Source organism: Rhineura floridana, chromosome 4, assembly GCF_030035675.1.
Source record: "Rhineura floridana isolate rRhiFlo1 chromosome 4, rRhiFlo1.hap2, whole genome shotgun sequence".
NCBI lineage: Eukaryota > Metazoa > Chordata > Lepidosauria > Squamata > Rhineuridae > Rhineura > Rhineura floridana.
The window spans coordinates 210,271,328-210,293,610 of NC_084483.1; the positions used below are offsets into that span (position 1 = coordinate 210,271,328).

Sequence of the window (22,283 nt, forward strand, 5' to 3'; positions counted from 1 at the left end):
GGAAACACCTGCCATCGCATCTTGCGGTCGCCATGTATGGTAGCGAGATTGTCCCTGGTTGTGTTGTCAGCCTCCCAATGCTTGAGCCAGACAGTGCGCCATGGCGCGATGTCGGCTGCCATGGATCTGGCCGTGAGCTTAGAGGAGTCTATTGTGGCATCTGCAATGAAGGACACTGCTCTATGAAGCTTTAACAGCGTCTTCTGAGTGCACTCTGGGTCCTGCTCAGGGTAGTCCTGTAGTTTGTCCAGCCAGACCAAGGAGGCCCTAGCGAAGGCTGATGTAGTGCTAGAGGCTCTGAAGGTAATGGTGACGGCCTCGTGAGCCCGCTTCAAGGCATAGTCCAGCCGGCGCTCCGTAGGGTCCTTTAGCTGTGTCAGATCTAGAGACAAGGCCCAGCACTGGCATGTCCACTGTCGGGATCTGAAGAAACTCCATGACATCAGCTTCAATGACATACAACTTGTCGGCCAGGGTCCTCCTTCTACGGGACTGCAAGGGATTGTTCCATTCCGCCAGGGCAGACCTGCGGACCGGAGCTGGAATGGGGGCTGCGAGACGGGGTGAAGCCCGTTCCGGACCTATGCCCGTAGCAGCAGCCTTATCAACCCCCAGGCTTTCCATGCCCAAGGTAGTCCTGACTCTCCTCAAGAGCAGGGGGTAGTCAGAAGACTTGAAGAGGCACTGCGGAAGAGGCTCAGGCTTCTCGTCCTCAGAACTGGTGCTCCAACCCGCCTCTGAGAGCTCCTCATCCGATGGGAGGTCATGTGGCTGGTCCTCACGGAACCTGCCTCTCGACGTGTCAAAAAGACTTGGGGACAACTCCCTCTCCTCCTCTGGATAAGGGGGAGGCTCCGTCGTGCGATGAAACTTGCTCCTAGCCTTTCGCCCCCCGGAAGAAATCGACTTGGAGGGGCGGGTAGAGACTGTGGCTTGAAGAGAGTCGAAGCTGCTAGCCATGGAGCTAAAGAAGGCCTCCCTAACCTTCTCCATGAAATCCTCCTGAAAATCTAGAGGCCGGCCCCAGCTCGAAGTAGAACGGCTTGACGAGCGCGTTGGGCAAGCTGTTTGCTGGGAGAGGCCACTAGACTCGCCATCTGAGGGCTCTACATTGGGTACGTTGCCTGACCCCAGCCCTGAGGGGCCCTGGTCCCTGAGGTTATGGGCTGTCTCGGGCGCTAGGACATGTGTCTGCTCCTCCTGCATCTAGCCCTGCTGGAGAGCTGGCTAGAGGGTCCCTTGTGGCGCGTCCTCTTTGATTTCTTGGTGGCGGGAGGAGGATGAGCAGCCCTCTGACCCGACGGGGGAAGAGGTGGGCTCGCCATAGGTTGAGCTGATTGCGAGCGAGGAGCCAGGCAGCTCGGCCGCATCCTGTTTAGAGGCCATGAGGAGGAGTTATGGTAAGGTTGCTGACTCGCTGACTGGTGAGTCCAGTTAGCCTGGGAGGTGGAATGGCCACCTAACAAAAGGACTGGGTGCAAAAGCAAAAAGGCATGCTCTGCCCAGTACCGCAATTGGTATGGCGTGGTAGCGTAAAAAACTGACTGTTGGTCAACCTTTCACCCTCGGCTTGTGGAGGCTTAGGATCCGAGGTATAAACAAGATCTGCTCTGCTCACTACCGTGATTGGTATGAGGTGGAGCTCCAAGCCACCTTCCTACCCCTATGGCGGCGGAGGTAGAGGAGCTTGTTGGATGCTCCTGCTGACCATTTATTTTAACACCTTTTTGACATCTTAATTCCTGCTAAATTAAACCAACTTGCAGGGTTTTTCGGGAGTGCGTGGACAAGTGATTGAGTGATGAGTGAGTGAGCGAATGTTTTTGATACCACCCACTCTTTTTGCCCGGTTGACGGTGGACTGGGAGCTAGGGGAGCGGCAGACCGTGGACGGAATTAGGAGGCTGGGAGACGGAGAAATCGACGCCGGGGACGAGGCCGTACCTTCTGCTGTGGACTCTGCTGCGTTGTGCTGTGTTCCTGTTTCGGCCTGCGTCTTGCCGCTTGTTTCTGGGGCGGCCAGGTCTTCTGCCGCGGCGTGTGTGGGTCCGGGCTTGTCTGGAGGTCCTGTCTGCTGTCGCGCGCTGGCGTCGTCTCTGGTCGTCCCTGTCGCTGCTAGGCTGGGTCCTTCGTTGTCGTTGTCGCCGCTTCTGCTGTTGCTGTCGTCGTGTTCCGCGCTGCCGTTTCTGCGGGCTTTCCTTCCCCTGCTGCGGCTGGTCTGGCCGGGACACGTTGGGGGCTCTTGTTGTTGCTGCGGCTGGATTGCGGGGGGTGCGGCTGGCCGTTGGACGGCCTGCTTCTCTCTCCGTTGCCGCGGCTGTGCCCACTGTGGCTGTCCCTGCTCTGTGCCTGCTCTGTGGTTGTGGGGTGCGGCCGGGGCCGCCGCCGCGGTTTGCGCTTCAAACTGGGGCTTTTGCCCTTACCATCATTATCATCTGCCTGGCGGCGTTTGGTGAGAAGAAGGAAGGTTTCATCTACTTACATAGTGTTGGACGATGTTGGCTTAGCAGGTTGAATTGTATAGTGTGATTACAATTAAGTGTATGTTGTATGTAGGGTGTAAGTTGTGTGTTGTATGTTGTATGTCGTATATTATGTGTTGTATGTTTGTTCTATATATATGTTGTTGTATGTATGTTGGTTGTATATTGTTTTCAAGAAGTGACTGGCAGCCCCCGGGGTGTAAGGGGTGGGTTTTTATTTGTATTTGTTTTATCGTTTAAGATAGGCCTGTCCAGCAGGCAAATAGGGATAGGGGCATGTGCAAACCAAGGAGGGATGGAACAGAGAAGGAGGGGGGCCAAGCTATACCAAGTTTGGGCGGCAGGTGCCGGATTGATGCTAGGGGCAGACCATGTCAATTTAGAGGAACACGGGATAGATGCGTAATACCCATCCCATGTTCCAGGTCTGCCCAAAACCAGAAGTTAACTGGGGGAAGCAGGATTCCTACGGACCTTCGATTGCTGATGTGTAATGCCAGGTCTGTGACACAAAAAACATCTATCATCCATGACATGATACTGGATGAGTGCGCAGACCTGGTGTGTATCACGGAGACCTGGCTGGACGAGGCCTCAGCTCCCATCCTTAAGGCCATGTGTCCGCCAGGTTTCTATTATGCACAGCAACCGAGGGTAGGTAAGTGGGGAGGGGGAGTGGCAGTCATCTACCGGGAGTCCTTGATTTTCACCAGGCCTCCGCTCCCAAGGACCAAGGTTGTTGATTGCATGTACTGGAGGTTGGGCCCGAAGGGCAGTTTGGGGATCTTGCTCATGTACCACCCGCCCCACTGCACGGCAGATTCCCTGACCGAGGTGCTCGAGGTGGTCTCGGATGTACGAGCGTTGACCCCAGAGCTTTTAGTACTGGGGGATTTCAACGTGCATGCTGAGGCCACTCTCATTGGAGCCCCTCGGGATTTCCTGGAAACCATGGCTTCCTGGGAACTGTACCTTAATAACACTGAGCCCACCCATGTAGCCGGTCATGCTCTCGACTTTGTATTTGTCCTGGGAGCGGTAGGAAGTGTTCTGAAGTTGGGGGCTATTTCTTTTACCCCCGTGTCATGGTCAGATCACTATCTGGTGAATTTTGACGTCTCGCTGCCACACTCCCTCCGCAGGGGTAAAGGACCTATTAGAATGGTCCGCCCCAGGCGCCTGATGGATCCAGAGGGATTCCTGACTGCGCTGGGGGAATTGGAACCTGCTGAAGGCCGCCCGGTCGAAACCCTGGTGATGGAGTGGAATGAGGGAATCACCAGGGCATTAGACCGGGTGGCTCCGAAATGTCCTCTCCCCCTGAATAGAACTCAGACAGCACCGTGGTATACACCCCGGTTGCGTAGTCTGAGGCAGGAGGTGAGACGGCTAGAGCGCCGGTGGCGGAAATCCCGTTCTGAAGATGTTTGGACACAGGTTAGAGCAGCAATAGCCGCCTACCAGGTGGCAATAAGGGCAACAAAGAAGGATTTCTTTGCTGCCTCTATTGCATCCACAGAGTGCTGTCCCAGGAAGCTGTTCCAAGTGGTCCGAAGCCTGGTCGGTCCAGCTGCTCAGGAACCTTTGGAGCACTCTAAGGCTTCCTGTGACAAATTGGCAAGGCACTTTGCTGATAAAATCGAGCACCTGAAGAACTCGATTCCGTACGCTGTGTATGCAGTGGAGGATCCAGAGTTGACCAGTTGCAGTCCGGTTCAGTGGGATCGGTTCCAGCCTCTTCCTTCTGAGGATGTGGACAAGGTGCTTTCAATGGTAAAGCCTACCACCTGTCTGATTGATCCTTGCCCATCATGGTTTCTTATGAAATGTAGGGAGAAATTAGGCGAAGGGATCAGGGCGATGGTAAATGCATCCTTGAAGGAGGGTGCATTGCCACCAGCCCTCAAGGAGGCAATTATAAAACCTATTTTAAAAAAGGCCTCCTTGGATCCCCAAGTCTTGAACAACTTTTGCCCCGTTTCAAATCTGCCATTTTTGGGGAAGGTCGCCTGGAAGGATTGGGAATAGGAGGCACTGTTTTGCAGTGGTTCCGTTCCTTTCTCTCTGACAGGCATCAACAGGTAGCATTGGGGGATGAGGTTTCAGACCCTTGGCCCCTCACATGTGGAGTGCCACAGGGCTCTATCCTCTCTCCCATGCTATTTAACATCTATGTAAAACCGCTGGGAGCTATCATCAGGAGTTTTGGGCTGCGATGTCACCAATATGCTGATGACACGCAGCTCTATCTCTCCTTTAAATCTTCACCAGAGATGGCTGTGGAGACCTTGTCCAAGTGCCTGGAATCTGTGAGTGGGTGGATGGGAAGGAACAGACTGAAGCTCAATCCTGATAAGACCGAGGTGCTACTTGTGGGTGACAGGGGGAGGTTGGGTGCTGTTGACCTACAGTTTAATGGGGTAAGTTTACCCCTGAAAGATCAGGTCCGCAGCCTCGGGGTGGTTCTTGATTCCAGGCTGTCCATGGAGGCTCAGATTTCGGCAGTGAGCCGGGCAGCTTGGTACCAATTACATCTCATACGGAGGCTGCAACCCTACCTCCCTATTCATCAGCTCCCACTGGTGGTACACGCCCTGGTCACCTCTCGATTAGACTACTGCAATGCGCTCTACGTGGGGTTACCCTTGAAAACGGTCCGGAAACTACAACTGGTGCAGAATGCAGCGGCGCGGTTGCTTACAAACAGCCGCCGCCGTGATCACATCACGCCAGTATTATTTCACCTACATTGGCTTCCAGTTGTTTTCCGGGCCCAATTCAAGGTGTTGGTATTAACCTTTAAATCCCTATACGGTCTCGGCCCAGTTTATCTGAAGGAGCGCCTCCAGTACCACAAATTAAGCCGCCCAACCAGATCAGCCACACAGGGCCTTCTCTCAGTCCCACCAACGAAAACAGCTAGGTTGGTAGGGACTAGAGAGAGGGCATTTTCAGTGGCGGCCCCCACTCTCTGGAACTCCCTCCCATTCGATCTTCGCCATGCCCCTTCCCTGGATACATTCCGCCGGGCCGTAAAAACTTGGCTCTTTGGACAGGCCTTTAGGATTTCCGGGGAGGGCTAACTTTTTTGGGATACTTATTATCTATTGATTGCCCTAACTGATCTCATGCTGCTGTGATTAATGACTTCATTGTATTTTATCTGTATTGTAGTGTATTTTACTGAATTTTAGTTTGTACGTCGCCTAGAGTGGCTTCGGCCAGATAGGCGACACAAAAATTAAATTTTATTATTATTATTATATTATACAAAAAACTTGACTTGAATTCCTATTTCATCCTATTAGCTTATTCACATTTCTTTCCCTAATTATCTTTATTTACTTTTAATTTTTTTATTTTATTTATTTATTTATTTATTTATTTTAACCAGGAGGGGGCGCTGCAACCTGAGCAACCTATTCCTTCCCTATTCCATGGGAAGCAGTTGCGGAGGGCCGCCAGCCAGCTGGGGGGGGAAGCAGCGGTTCCGTCTGGCGGCTGCCTGCCGGCAGACCGGGACACCAATAGCAGAGCAGACTGCATGCCATCACGCAGGACCCGCTGGCCGGCTGCACGCTCCGAGTGGCTCTGCTGGCCCAGCTGGGCTGCCTAGTGCTGGCGGGGTGCGAAGGACCCTCTGGCCAGCTGATCGTCGGGTTGCTACAGAGCGGCCGAAGCCACAAGAGGGAAGTCGATCCCCTGGTCGGCGGGTCCCAGGCGATGGCTGCAGCCACAGCAAAGAGCGGATTCCGCCTGCTGGCAGACCCCCAGCAGCAGCTGCGGCCGCAACCAGAGCACCACCGCAGGAGAGCGGGGCTGCTGCTGCTCTGCCCCAGTAGGGCAGCAGAGAAGTGAGCCAGCGAAGGCGGGAAAGGAGGGGGCCTCCAAGGGTAAGAAATTGGGTAACCCCCCTTGCTAGATGGAAAGAGCTGTGTCGGGCTCCTGCACACGCGGCCTCAGCGGAGTCTGACAAAATGGCGCCTCTTCGCACCAAAACTTTAAATAACTTAAAAGAAACAAAACCTTTAAGGCTTAAAGGGACTAAAAGGGGCTAAAAAAGGGGCCAGAAAAGAAGGGGGGAAGAATCTCCATCCCCCTTGCCCCTAAATAAAAGGGAATTTAACCCTTAGGTAAGAACTCACATGGAGAGTAGTTCTGATGCATCTGCCTTGGACCAGGACAGGAAATGAACTGGGGTCTGCAGGCCATCGACGCCCCCTCAGACTGCAAACATCAGCACATTTCCTGTCCTTGGACCAGACGACAGACGTGATGGACTGGCATCCAGGGAAAATGTTTTATTTACCTCCAGATTAACCGAAACATATTCTGTCTCCATTAAATTAAGCTTAAAATAATGGCAAAGGTTTTGGGCAGCACCTGTCAATGCTAGAGGCTTTGATCCGTCCTACTTATTTTCCTAAGGACAAGGGGAATCCTGTTTTCTTTGCTGTCCTGACTTGAAGTTTGTAGTAATGTGGGGAACAGCAAACCCTTCTGCCATTGGCTTGGATTTTGCCATGAATTGTTTCAGGTACAAACTCCATAACAACCTGGTTGTGGCTGACTGAAAATTGGAAATGAGGCTCCCTTTGTGTTCAAAACTCAGTTTAGCTTCAGAGAGCTTTTGAGGCCATGCTGCAGGATCTTGGAAACCTGAGCTGGCAAAACTTCAAGTAATTTGCTGATTTGCTTGGGTACAGTGGAGCTCAGGGCACAGTTCCTTGACAAGTTATGTCAACATACTGGAGAGGCTCTTGACAAGAGGTCATAGAGCATGTGCTTAGTATTTTGTCACTTCCAGCCCTGAATAACTCACATGTTTGATTGAAGGGGTCTTGGATGGTGGGTTGGGAAAGGCCTCTGGAGACCTGGGGCCTGTGAGGGTGGACAGCTTCCAGATACATGGGTTAATGATAGGACTCTGCAGAGAAAAGAATGATTGTATGAGAGATTCTAGAAGAAAAATCCTCTGCAAAGAGGCTACAAGAGCCAGGTAGAGAAAAGGAGACTGGGTAGGGTGGACCGTACAATGTTCTGATAACCAGCTTTTAAAAAGAGCGTGAAAAAGAAAGGAGTGGTAGCTCAGCAGGAGAATGGTTTTGTCTGTGGGGACTGTGGAGTCCTATTCCTTGGAGGTTGGGTAAGCATCTGCTGGGGATTATTTATTTATTTATAAAAATATTTGCACACTGCTATTTCGTTAAAACCATGAAAGCGGTTTACAATACATTAAAAACAACCACCACCGTAGAATAAAAACATTAAAAATACAATAAAAACAAAGGTCAACTGTTGCAAAAAAGTCATCTTCTTAATTGCCTGCATAAGCCTGGCAGACCAGAAGGGTTTTCAGCAGGCGCTTAAAAGTTGAAACAGGAGGCGTTTGCTGAATCTCTGTTGGGCCCATCACACTGAAGTCTTGAGTTTGTGTCGATGTTAAATGAGCCTCGCCAACTTGGGGGACGACCAGAGGCGCTCCTGCAGATGATCTCAGTGACTGAACCGGGATATATAAGGGTTCAGGCAGCCCTAAGGCACCCTGGACCTAAGTTGTTCAGGGCTTTGTAAATTAATACAAGGACCTTGAACGTGGCCTGGGCATGGGTGGGCAGCAGGTGCAGATGTTTTAAGAGTGGTGTCACATGTTGTCGCCCGTGTACCCCCATCAGCAGTCTGGCCGTTGCGTTTTGCACCAGCTGAAGCTTCTGAACCAGGGCCAAGGGCAGCCCCACGTAGCGCGCGCTGCAGTAATCCAGGTTTGAGGTTACCAACTCGTGGACTGCAGAGGTCAGCCTATCCCTCTCCAGGAACAGCCGCAGCTGACGAACCAGACAAAGCTTTAGGATTTGAGGGAATCCTTCTGGAGTGGAGGATCCACTGGGCCTTCGAATCACACTCCTGGCAATCCAAAACAGATCCTTGGAAATAATTTCTATGTCTTGCACAGCTGCCACTAAGTAAATGTGGCTTTTGCACAAGAGGAACTTGCTAGTGGGATTTGAGCCAGAGAATGGTGATTGGGATAGTCTTGTCTTTAATCCTCCCCTCTCTCCTCTCTCTCTCCCCCCCCCCCCCGGTCTCAGTGAATGTTGAACTGATAGAGAGAAACGTGAACTGACACAGAGGAAAGTGCTCCAACGTCTGTTGGTATTTTGTTTACAGAAGGATGTTCCAGATGGGCTGAAAGAACTCTCTGAAGGCTCGGAAGAGAGCAGCGATGTGCAGTCAGACTCCCCCACCTCAGGCAGCAGCAGCAGCAGCAGCAGCAGCAGTGACCGGAGCAGCAACAAGGAAGGGAGAAAAAGCAGGTGGCGAAGGAAAGGTAGGTATTCTGGAGGGACTTCCAAGTGCGTTGCCGGGGTTGGTTACTGCTGCCGCTGCTGCCGCCACTTGCTGAGCCCTGGCCCTTATGGCAAAAGTGATTGGAGATGATGTCTCGGCAGAGGTCGCTCAGAGGATGGAACTGGTACACAAAGAGGTGGAAGCCTGGGCTTGCTTCAGTAGCAGGTGAAACATTGCAAATGAGAGTCTGAAGCCTTGAGCGTCGTCTGAATATTGTCCCTAATAGAGCTCTCCCTCCCCCCCCCCCGCCTCTGTTGGAAAATGGACCAGTTTTCTCTGCTTTGGATGCATCTTTCTGGAGGCAAGGAGATGCATGAGTTTGCTTTTGGGTTGGAATTCCAAAACCACACTGTTGAATGTAGCTCTGGGGCACTTGGGGAAACGGAAGTGATCTTCTGTGCTTGTTGGAGTTTGGAACTGCCTTGCAGGCTGCAAGCTGGAGGCCTTTTGGCCTGGGGTGTGCATGTGTGAGTTTTCTGTACAAGGAGTTGGAGGAGCCAGCAACCACCACAGTGAGTTTCTGTGTGCTTGATCTTCATGAGGAACCTTTACAAAATGCTCTCACTTGTGGAGAGTTCCAGTTTCTTGCTGAATAAATGATGTGTGAGCCGTGAACCGTACAGCAGTATCCGTGCACGTTTGGCACCTCAAGTCAGCCAGGAAAGTGCCCTGGGTGAGCTTGGGCAAGTCACCATCTTGCAGGTGTAATTTCTCCACCAGTAAACTGACCATTATAACTCTTGAAGGTTTGAGGAGACTCGTGTGTGATGTTCCTATATATTAGTGTATATATGGTAAGTGCTGGTTGTTTAGAGTATACATGGTAAGTAGTGAAAGAGGAGGGGGAGTGAATGGGCAATAGAATGCTTGATGATTGGCTGAATGTTTAAAATGGCTGACAGTATAAATGAAAGGATGACAGGTAAATCTGGGGGAATGTGAGGTGGTGAATTGTGGAATCTGGGGGGAGAAGAGAAAGAGTGGATTGCTTGGTGGGGTTTAGAGAGTTGTTTGCCAGGAGGGAGGTGGAGTTCGGATTAGTATTGAGTAAAACCATATGCTTATGTGCCTTAAGAAGAAATCTTGTTAATCTTGTTAGCTTTGTTATCTGTAATAAATACTTAATTTGGTTTACCAAAGGCCTGATCCTTGGCTGGGGTTTCACAGACCAGAAGGGAGGGTAAGGTAATGACCAAGGCTGAAGGGGAACTGTAACAAATGGTGGCAGCGGTGAAGAGAATAACAATACCAGTATTCAGAGTCTCTGGGAATACTAGTATTGGGACGTTACTGGTAGTGACTGGGTTTACTACTACGTGTAGTCTGGGTTTAAAAACAGTAAATCTGTGCTAAAGTGGTCTATCTATGGCAGTTGAGATCTTGAAATGTGAGCCAGCAGGTTCTTGATCCAGTCTTTGTTCAGACTTGGGCAGGGTGGCCTTCAACAAGCCAATAATGGGCTTCTTTGGGAAGAAGCTTGAGATATAAATGTAATAAATAATTCCAACCTCTGTGTCCCCTCCCCTAAAAAAAATGTAATATACATATTATTGCACTGGTCTACCTTGCAGAGTTGTTGTAAAGATGACTGAGAGTCTGTGCACGAATAAATGGTGGGTGCTTGTAGGCCTTGGAGGGGGCCTGTTTCTTTGCTATCATAGTGAATGGTGAAGACCCCAAGGAAATCAGCTGCAAAGATGCCTGCTCAGAACAGACCTATGGTGTTGCTTTGTGTTTTCACTAATGCTGCTCTTCATCTGCATGAATCAGCTAGTCAGGATGATCTGGAGTTTGGGGCTGGGCGTCATCAATGTGCCAACAGCACCCGTTTTGCTAACTAAGGTTCTGGGAGCACCCGACTGGCTTGTAAACCAGTATTTGAAGGGGTGGTTTGGTGGATGAAGATTAGCAAATGGAAGCTGAATCCTGGCAAGGCATTAATGGTGCTGATGGGTAGCCGCAGTGCCCTTGAAAAAGAGTGATGTCTGTGCTTAGAGGGGCTGATGATTGCCCCATCTTAGCAGAAGCGGGGCTGAGGGCTGCTCCTGGATAAGCAGGAAGTGGCAGTGATCAGAGGTGCCTCTTACCAGCTGAGTTCCTGAGTTCATTCTCCTTTTAGAGCTCTTGCCACCGTTATCCTATCCATGCTTTCAGAACCTTGACAATGTACTGCTGTATTAAGCTCTGTGTGAAGCTGTTGTTGAACACAGCTTGGAAGTGATACTGGCACAGAGTTCTATGTCTTGCCCCTGGTACCTATTCCTCCAGTTTTGCAGCAGTTGCCTGGGCTGGGTCCCAGGAGCTTCTGGATCCAATTCAGGGCCCTTGTTCTTGCATTTCAGAAACCTAGGACCAGCATGCCATGGAGATGGGCCTCCCCTGCCATTGCCCCTGTTCTGCAAACCTTTTTAAGCGAGATAAAAGCATTGACTTTTCGGAGCAGGGTGTCTGGCACAATTGCCCCAAGGTGGTGGGCTGGCCTGCCCAGGGAGGACTCCAGGAAGGGAGAGCCTCAACCTTTCCTTTGCAGAAGTGCTGTGAAGCCCACTTGCTCTGGGTGACTTTTTGGCAGAAGGTTTGGCTTCAGTTCAGTTCAGTGAACTAGCCCATTAATTTCAGTGGAGCTACTCTGAGTAGGAGTTAGTTGACTAAAACCCTCTGTCCTAAATTAATTTTTGTGAGCTGTTGAGTTTTTTATCTGTGTGATGCTGAATTGTAGTTTGAAATTATTGTGTTTTTTCCCCTTGTCTAAACCTCTCTGAGCTTGGATCAGCCTTCCCCAACTTGGTGACTTCCAGAAAAGTTTGGACTACAACTCCCACCAGCTCCAGCCAGTGCACCCGTAGGAGTTGTACTCCAAAATATCTGGAGGGCACCAGGTTGGGGAAGGCTGGCTGAGACATTGTGGTTTGTAAAGAGTTAATGTTCTTTTAGCAATGGTCAGAAATGGGAATATCTTTCACAGTTTCCAAAACTGGCTGATTTGGATACCTGACGCTTAGAGTGGGAAAGAAACACAAGCAGGGTCCTGAACAGATGCTCATCCAGTCCAAAAGTCTACCCAGCAAGGGAGTTTCTGCAGCTTTGCTGGGAAGCTCCTTTTGCGCACCTGTTCTCACACTTGGAACATTGCCTGACATCCATATACCTAAACCTGCTTTGCTCACCAAGACATGAACCATCTGATGCTTGCTTCTAGGGATGCCCTGGCAAACGGCCCTTGTCCAACCGTCCCTTAGACACTTGACGGTGGCTAGTGGTGTGCCTCTAATGTCCCTCAGAGCACAAGTATAGTGAAGCCATTGCAGTGGCGCGAATGGAGTTGTTTCGAATTTACCACGTAGTCAGTGCCCCTCCCCACACTCCTTTGGGGTTGGTTGCTACTTTCTCCCTTCCACCTGCCTCCCCCAATCTTCTGGATTGTTGTGAGTTCACTTTTGTGTAGGTCATAGAATCATAGAGCTGGAAGGGGCCTTGTAGGCCATGGAGTCCAACCCCCTGCTCACAGCAGGAAATCCACAGCTAGAGCATCTCCCGCAGATAGCTGTCCAGCCTCTGCTTGAAGACATCCAGCGAAGGGGATCCCACCACCTCCCTAGGCAGTCGGTTCCATTGCCAAATGGGGAATTTGTGAGGGAAGGTGTGTGTGTGTGGGAAACAAAAGCCAAGATTGCTGTCTAGGAGGATGAGGAGAGTTAAAGGACAAAGAAGGTGCATTTGAAAGCACTGCAAACCTTGGTGTCATAGTGGATGCCTCCGTGGCGATGTCGACCCAGCGTGTGGCAGGTATGAAAAAGGCAAATTCCATGCTAGGGATCATTAGGAAAAGTTATGCAAATAAAACTGCCAATATCATAAAAATGTAAATGTACTGCCTTCAAGTTGATTCTGATTTATGGCGACCCTATGAATAGGGTTTTCATGAGGCTGAGAAGCAGTGACTGGCCCAAGGTCACCCAGTGAGCTTCATGGCTGTGTAGGGATTTGAACCCTGGTCTCCCAGGTCGTAGTCCAACACCTTAACCACTACGCCACACTGGCTCTCGCCAATATCATAATGCCATTATACAAATCTATGGTGCTGCCACATTTGGAATACTGTGTACAGTTCTGGTCACCTAACCTCAAAAAGGATATTGTAAAGCTGGAAGAGGTTCAGAAAAGGGCAACCAGAATGATCAAGGGGATGGAGCGACTCCCTTATGAGGAAAGGCTGCAGCATTTGGGGCCCTTTCGTTTAGAGGAAAGGCAAGTAAGAGGCAACATGTTAGAAGTGTATAAAAGTATGCATGGCATGCAGAAAGTGGATAGATAAACTGTTTTTTCCCTCTCCTAACACTAGAAATCGTGGACATCCAATGAAGCTGAGTGCTGGAAGATTCAGGACAGACAAAAGGAAGTCCTCCTTCACACAGTGTACAGTTAAACTATGGAATTTGCTCACACAAGAGGGAGTGACGGCCACCAACTTGGATGGCTTGAAAAGAGGATTAGACAGATTCATGGAGGACAGGGCTATCAGTGGCCATTAGCTATGGTGGCTATGCTCTACTGCCACAGTTGGAGGCAGTATGCTTCCAAGTACCAGTTGCTGGAAACAGCAGGAGGGGAGAGTTCAACAACAACCTTTATTTACAGTCTTAGACCCAAAGAAAGAAAAAATAGGTGAGCATACATGATACATTAGAAGTAGGAGGGTAAAACAATATTAAACCTTGTATACATATCTACATTATACTGGTGAGAGATTAATACGAATCTGCTGAGCTGCGTATATGAACTTAGCAACCTGTAAGGTAATTTGTTTATCTGACCCAGATAGTAGGTAAACTATAGCTGCTCCAGGAGGCCTATGAGGATTTTTTGTCAGAATCACATCCAGATATTTAGCATGAATCTGAGTGTACAAAGAGCAAAAGAGAATACTATGGGGAAGGGTTTCAATGTCAGCACCACGTGGGCAGATACGCTGTTCGTATGGGATCCCAGGAGGGGAGAGTTCTCTTGCACTCAGGTCCCGCTTGTGAGCTTCCCATGGGCAGCTGGTTGGCCACTGGCCTGATCCAGCAGACTCTTCTTGTGTTCTTAGAAGTTGTATCATCTCTTTGTATAGGCAGCAGTTGGACAACGGGGCAAGAGGCCGCCCTGTTTGTTCCTGACGGAGCGGTAGCAGCAGCACATCCGAGTTGCTAGCAGAGGGGTATCCTGTACCAAGAGCCACTCTTGTGACAGCTTGTGTGTGGCCTTCCATTCTGCTTTTGTCTCCTGTACACAAATGTTATACAGGCTGATCTAGCTATTTGCTAGTTAATCCACCTTAAATTTTACTTATTTTTAAAACTCATATATCATTGCCTTTGTTCTATGACCCTTTTAAAGGAAGTTCATAACGTTATGGAAATATGCAGAGATACTCAGCATCTGAGCTGCGCATGTGCCAGTGAGTGTATTTACCTAAGTGGCAGGCTTTTACCCTGCATTGAGATCACTGAGACTTAAGACTTAGTAAAATAAGAAAAACTACTTTATTTATAGAAATACATAGGAGATAGGAAAGGCATACCTAGTTCTAACTTCATTTGCTACCAGGCCAAGTTCAAGGTTCTAGTTTTGGCAAGCAAAGCCCTATGCAGCTTGGGACCAGGATACCTGAAAGACCGTCTTATCCCTTATATACCCAGTCGATCACTGCGCTGTGCAGGTGAGGGCCTCTTGCAGATACCATCTTATCAGGAGGTTCGTTCTGCACAACATAATAAATGGGCCTTTAGTGTTGTGGCACCTACCTTGTGGAATTCCTTCCCCTCAAATATTAGGCAGGCACCATCTCTGTTATCTTTTGAAGACCTTCCTCTTTCAACAAGCCTTTTAAGTTGAGACCTTATCCCAGTCTGCGTCTGTGATGGAATTGCTTTTTAATATGTTCTTAAACCTTCTTTTTAAAAATGTTTTTAATCTTAGAAGATGTTTTGAAAGCTTTTTTAAGAAACGTTTTTAAAGATGTTTTTGTTCTAATGTGTTTTCAAGTTTGTTTTTATGATGTTTTAAGGTTTTTAGTGCTTTTGTTTGCAGCCCTGGGCTCCTGCCATGAGGAAGGGTGGGATATAAATCAAATAATAAATAAATAACTAAGCTGGAGGCGCAATGCCCAGATGTGGGTCTTGCCCTCATGGCTCAGGAAAGAGAGCAAAGACAGATGTCTCCTCTCTCCTCGGACAGTCGAAGAAGACAAAGGAAGGAGGGGCAGGTCAGCTTCCCTGAGCATCTCAGTTTACAACAGAAGGAAGTCAGATAGAGAACAGCACAGGTAAAGGTAGGCAATTCTAGCCAGCTGGAGGACCCTCACTCTATCTTCCTTCTGGAATACACACAAAAGAACCCAAACAGGAGTCGCTCTTGCCCCACTTCCAACACATAAGTCTAGATCGTTGGGCTTGAGTGCCAGTGGCTTTCAGCAGCATAATCTAGGCATGCTGGATCGCACAAGGTTTAGGCATGGATTGCAGAGAAGAGTGCAGTTCTAGGTGAGTAATTGTTGTCCACCTTCATGGTAAAATCCTTGCACTGGAGGCTTCCTCATCATCTGTATGATATAGTCACACCAATACTTAGTTTGGTGTATGTCTTGGTAAGATTCCTGGTGCGGCTTCAGTATTATCAATTGGTCAACGCTCGCTTGTGCAGCTGCAGTCCTCCTGCTAGTACTTCTCCAGTCTTTGTTTTCCTCCTTTACAAACTAGGCAAACTCCTGAGTCCAGGATTCAGCGTTTCCCCACAAAAGCTGACAGGATCCCAGATTCCTGGAGCAAAGGAGGAAACAGCAGCTTCTCTTCTTTGTTATTTGCAGGTGTTTGATGCCATCGGCTGAGAAAACTCAGGCTTCTCCATTTGGGTCTGGTCAGATGAGTAAAGGAGGAACGGGCACTTTCCTGGCAAAAGGAGACTGCCTTCTGGACACTTGTAGTAGTGCTACCATGTTTCAGCATTCATTTGCAAGTTTAGACCAACCTTTAAATGTTTAGAAAGAGTAGGAAAGGGCTGTCCATTGAGGTCAAGAGCCCATCTGCCTTCAGACTTTAAAAACTGGTTACTTTTATAAGTGTTACATGAACTGGGTTGAAAACACTCAAAGCTCTTGTGCGAGAGACTGGTGTGTTAGGCAGGAAAGCTTGGCTTTCCCAAATGTGTGAAGTCAAGTGCTGGAAGGGTCAGTCCTTGACTGTTGCAGTGGCCTTTGCATGTGAAGAAATTACACCTAGAACCTAATGAGCAGGTGAGTTTCTCATATTTGCACATCTAAAGATGCTGAAAGGTACTTTAAGCAGCGGATGAATAGCAAACTCCTGTACCTCAGCATCCCTTACCCACAGCAGCTGCCTCTGACTTCCGCTCTGGTGTTGTCATTAAATTGAAGGTCACTGGGAGTTAAGATCGATCTCTCTTGCTGTTCAGGAGTAGGAGGAAAAGTCGCATGCTGTTTAAATGAGTTGTTAGGGACAACAGAGCAGACAGTTGGCTCTGGAGAGGACTGTTTTATTGAGCCATTCCTTCAAGGGTAGCTTGCCATGAAGAGAGAGGAGGGCTTGTGCCTTGCATCCCAGCTTGTGGGAACGTTTCCCATCTAAGGGCTCTCTGCCAAGAAGGCTGGATTCCTTGCCCATGCTGTAAGGGCATGCCGGATACCTTGTTACCCCTCCCATACATCCGTCAGCTACAAAGGAAACAGCCCTGTTGCTCAGGACTTGGAGGGAGGATCGTTCTGGAACACATTGGGGCTGTGTTGTGATGCACATCCTGTTCAGTACTGCTGACACTTGGACTCCCCAACATAGATTCTGTAATTACATTGCGTGGCTACAGAAATGGGCTTTGACCATTTGTTTTAGTTGGTTCTTTTTAGTGCTGTCACAGTCCAGGACATCAAGTGTGCTTGTTGCAATAGCACATTAACGCAAGAGTGCAATGATCCCACCCGTAAGATTCAGTCACGTTTTGAGGATTCAAAACTATTTTTTGGCAATTCCTATAGAAAAAAGGTTGGTGCTACCTCACCCAAAGTGCACTGCCTCCCATATATTCAACTCCACATTGGTGCTTTTGTTGGCACATAAAGCTTCTTCCAATAACATTAACTTATACTCAGTTATGTGCATACATAAGTAAGGACTGGGCAAATTTGATAAGTGTTTCCTGCACCTCAAGTCATCAATACAAATGCTGAAGAGCCCAGGACTAAGCCCTGCTGTACCCTGATGCTTACCTCCCTCCACTTTGAGAAGGAATCATTGATAGGCCTACAATTCTGTAGCTAACCGTGGCTCCACCTGATAGGTGTTCCATCCAGCCCACGTTTAGCTAGCTTGCTTGTCAGAATATCATGGGACGCTTTGTCAAAAGTTTTGCTGAAGTCAAGATACATTATGTCCACAGCATTCCCACAGTCTACCAGCGAGGTTATCTGATCATAAAATGAGATAATATTAGTCTGGCAGGATTTGTTCTTCATAAATCCATGTTGACTTCCAGTAATCTCTGCATTGTCTTCAAGACTGACAGCTTTATAATCTGTTGCAGAATTTTCCCAGGGATTGATGTCAGACTGACTGGTGTGTAATTCCCAGGTTCCTTCTTTTTGCCTTTTTAAAAGATAGGCACAACATTAGCCTCCTCCAGTCATCCAGCACTTCACCCATCCTCCATAATTTCACAAGATAATAGACAGCAGTCCCAAGAGTTCTTCAGCCAGTTCCTTCGATACTGTAGGATGAAGTTCATTAGGCCCTGGAGATTTGAACTCGTTAAAAGTAATTAGGTATTCCTTGACCGTTTGTCTATCGATCTCAAGCTACAATCCTGACTCTTCAACTTGTACTTCACTGTTGTGGGCTCTCAGCTCACATGGATGGTTTGATTTCCTCCCAGATTCCCCGCAGGGCAATGTATAGGGGCTTCAAGAGGCTTTGAAGTCCAAAGTACCTCTTTTCTCATTTCTTTTTCCTTAGTTGAACTGAAGGACTTTTTTATTTTTTCTTTGGTCTTAAGTCTGGGCTGGCAGCCAACAGACGGGTGCACTAATGTAAGCATACTGATAACAGCTTCTGCCACCCCCCCTCCCCACAGCCTGTAAATGGAAGAAGGCTGTGACCTGCCTTGAGCAAGGCATGAGAATTTATCGTGGGAAGTTCCCACAGTGAGCATGTCATAGGCACACCATATCTCCTTCACCCAGTCCTGTAAAAAGGGTGCTTATGCCCCTCTTTCTCACCAATGTTACGGACTTGGTCACTCACTTTACCATTGCTGTTTGTGGAGCTTTCAAGGCTTATGCTTGCCTTGAGACTTAGTGGGTGAATAATATTCATTCTTTTTATTTTATGTGGATACTTAGCTTTCAAGGATTTAGACTATTCTCTGTCCTGATGGAAATATATTCAAGATGTCTAGACTTGTATTACTTTATTTTCTTATGTAACATAATTACTATATTATGTTAATTATGTATAAGGTGTTTCATTTTTGTAATGAAGACCTAACTGTATAAAGAATAAATAGTATTAGTTATTCCGCTGTAGAGATCTCATTTCTTTAGCTGATATGTCCGTAAACCTGAGGATGTTCTGTGGTGGGACCTCCAACTGTAGTTGGCCTAGACAGACCTAACTGCTGGCAAAAACCATGGAAGCTCAAACCATGGACCCTGTTTGTCATATAAATTGTCTGTGTAGATACAGACTAGAGGAGTACGTAAGAACCTTCGATCCTGTGCGTGCACGAGAAAGAGATAGTTCCATCTATTTCATCCCATGTCCCAGGAGGGTCATAGACCCTCCTTTGGGAGAAGACTGAGCCAAAGTAGGAATTGAGGACTTCTGCCTTTCCTTTGTCATCTGTTATCATTTTGCCATCCTCACTGAGTAACTGTACCACTATTTCTTTTCTCTGTCTTTTACTATGGACGTACCTGAAGAAAGCTTTTTTGTTGCTTTTGACATCTCTCGCTAACCATTCTCAACTTGAGCCTTCCTGACGCCATCCCTGCAATTCTGTGCTACCTGTCTGTGCTCTTCCTTTGTGGCCTGGCCTTCCTTCCACTTCCTATATATGTCCTTTTTTGTTTTCAGGTCATCTCTAAGCTTTTTATGAAGCCACCTTTCCTTCTTCTGCTGTCTTCCCCATTTTTTTCTTGACAGAATCGTTTGCCGTTGCGCCTTTAGAATTTCCTTTTTTAGAACTCCCACCCATCTTGGACTCTTTTTCTCGTTAGGGTTGCTTGCCCCATGGAACCTTACTTACTGTTATTCTGAGTTTATTAAAATCAGCTTTCCTGAAGTCCAGGATACAAGTAAGGCTACTCTCAGATTTTGCTTCCTTTAAAATCAAGCACTTAAGTATAACATGGTCACCTTCCCCCAGAGTTCCCGTAACTGCCACTTCATCCACTAAGTCACCTCTATTTGGTTATAATCAAGTCCAAGGATAGCTGATCCTCTAGTTGCTTCCTTCACTTTTTGTAAGAGAGCATTATCTCCAACACAAGTCAGGAATTTCTTGGAAGGGCTGTGTTTGGCAGAATTTGTCTCCCAACAGATATCGAGGTAATTGAAGTACCCCATAATTACTACATCATGCCTCCTTGAAACATTGGAAGTTTGCTTTTCAAAAGTTTTGTCCTTGTCGTCTTCTTGATTGGGTGGTCGGTAGTAGACTCCAACCACCATACTCCCTTTATTCCTTGTCCCATTTATTTTAATCCAGATACTCTTAGTGGAGCTACCAAGCTCATCTTCCTGTATTTCTGTGCAGGGATATATCTTTTTAACATATAGCGTGATTCTGCCTCTCTTTCTTTTCCTTCTGTTCTTTTTGAACAAGTTCTGTCCTTCAGTTGCTGTATTCCAGTCACGGGAATAATCCCACCAAGTTTCAGGTATACCTATCAAGTCGTATTTACTCACCTGTATTAAGAGTTCAAGTTCGTCCTGTTTTCCCCCCATACTTTTCATGAATAACATATTTAGAGACTACGTGGTTGTGATTGTGCATGCGGATAACATCCTTGTATACTTGGACTCTCAGCAGCACAGGTCTCACAGCTACATGGTCTGGGAGAAGGAACTGCTTGCCATCCAAGATGCTTTTGGGGTTTGGCAACATCATTTTGAGGGTTGATGACATCACCTGGAAGGGGCACAGTATGTGGTGGAGGTCTGAACTGACTACCAAAGCATAGTCTTCAGGTGGTCTGGCAGCTCGATCAGCGAGTAGATGCCAGGTGATCCTCTCTAGGGAAAGTGTTGCAAAGAAAGGGGCCACTGTTGAAAAGGTCCTTTGCCTCTCTTGACATCCCCTTGATGTCATTTTGAGGGGAGTTGTAGAAGGAATATGGACGGCCTTCAGATTGGGCAAGGGAAAACCAGGGAGTAGTGGAACCAATGGCTTGGGAGGGCTCCCCCATTGATATCCTACTGGACATTCGGAGGGGGGGAAGATGATTAGGTGGGAAGTATAGGGAGATGAGATACTCTTTTGTCCCTTTTTTGTTTTTCTGGCATTATTAATTTACTAAGGAGGTGAAATGCACTAAAATAAAATAAATTCTGAACAAAGGTTAACCTGGATTATGTGCTTTTGCACAATTCTTCTAATTGTGGGATGTGGCATATGGCTGCAAAGGACAGATCCTAGGTAGCCCCAGTAGCCCCAGAAGGCTTACTCAGCTGCCATCTAAATTCCACCAGGCATTGTACAGGCTGGTCCAAGCTGCATTTTACAGCTATAGGGGCTAGAACTTGCTTTTAATTTTTTTTAGAGCAGCCCTGATTCTTATAATCCACACCAACTTTTTCATGTTTGTTGTACTTGAGAGCATAAGAACCCTGCAACTGGATCAGACCAAAGGTCTATTTAGTCCAGCTTCTTCTTTCCCAGAGTGGCCAACGAGATGTCTCTTGGGAAGCCCACAAGCAGGGCATGAGCACAGTAGCCCTCTCCTGTGGATGCTGCTTCTGATAGTATGTAACTCTCTTGACCAGTAGTAGCCTTATCCTCTAATCCCTGATTAAAGCTAAGTTGGGGCCATCACTATATTTCTGGGGAGTGAACTCCATAGTTCAACTAAGCGCTATGTGAAGAAGTACTTTCTTTTGTCTGTCCTGAAACTCCCACCATTCTGCATCGTTGGATAGCCCTGGCTTCTGATTGTATGCGAGATGGAGGAAAACGTCTCACTGTCCACTCTCTCCCCAGCATGCATAATACCTCTACCATGTTCCCTCCCGCCTAAGAATGTTGTAACTTTTCCTCATTGGGATATTGCTCCAGGCCTTGATCATTTTGGTTGCCATTTTTTCACCTTTTCCAGCTTTACAATAGCATTTTTGAGGTGGGTCTTGTATTCCAATTGTGGCTGCGCTATAGACTATTGCCTTTTTACTGGCTGCTGTACAATGGATCAACATCGTGACTCCCAGGTCTCCTCCTTGGTCGGTCAGTGCCAGCTCACACCCTAGCAGTATGTAAGTGAAGGCATGATTTTTTGCCCCAGTGTGCATCATTTTACCCATACTTCTATTGACCTGCACTTGTCCTTTCTAATGCCTCTTGCCCCAGCTTGGAGTGCTTGGCAATCCCTTACTGTTCTTACTGCCTGGAATAGTTGTGTGTCATCTGGAAACCTGGCCGCCTCACAGCTAACCCCTAACTCTGGCTCCTTTATGAGGAAGTTTTAAAAGTCCTGGACCCAGTGCAGATTCCTGGGAAACCCCACTTCTGCAGTTCTGCCCAAGTGGAAGGATGTACGAATTCATGCAATTTCTGGAAATGGCAGGAGTACAGGCATGTATGTGCAGAGGTGTCCCTGTCTATGTGATGTCAGAAGCAAAGTAAAAAATACCTTGGTGGTTTTCCTGCAAGACTTACGACAGCTCTTCTAAGTCTAGAACTTAGCAGTGGAAAAACATTGTCTTCGATTTATCACCTACACAGGCCAGGCCACAGTTTTTTCCACCCTGCCTAGAGGCTTGTCTTTCTGTGTCTGATTCATGTAGACTTGATGAAATTGTAAGGACATTGAAACATAACAAATGTAAGGGTCTCTCAAATCTTCGCGTAAAGCGGCTTATGCTAGGGAGGACCTTCTTTAAAAATGTTCTACTTTAATTAATTTAAATGCTTTATATTGAAATATTTCACCGTATAGTACTGAAATGACTCCACTACATGCACACCGTAGTTTATATATATATCCCACCCTCCCAGCAAGAGCCCAGGGAGGCAAACGAAAGCACTAAAAACTCTTGAAATCATCATAAAAACAGACTTTAAAATACATTAAAACAAAACATGTTTAAAAACATTTTTTAAAAAGCTTTCAAAACATCTTTTCTTAAAAAAAGGTTTAAAAGGTTTAAAAACAAAAAGGTTTAAAAACATACTAAAAAGCCATTCCATGAC

At 47.6% G+C, this 22,283-nt stretch overlaps 1 protein-coding gene across 2 annotated transcripts in view; it reads left to right on the forward strand.

Moving 5' to 3' along the window:
• The window catches only part of ASXL2 (ASXL transcriptional regulator 2), a 110,829-nt gene that overhangs the window by 46,888 nt on the left and 41,658 nt on the right, over positions 1-22,283 (forward strand). For both annotated transcript variants that reach the window (XM_061625913.1, XM_061625912.1), the window contains one exon: positions 8,652-8,811. In XM_061625913.1, coding sequence (XP_061481897.1) covers positions 8,652-8,811 — 160 coding nt within the window. The remainder of the gene's footprint in view (positions 1-8,651; positions 8,812-22,283) is intronic.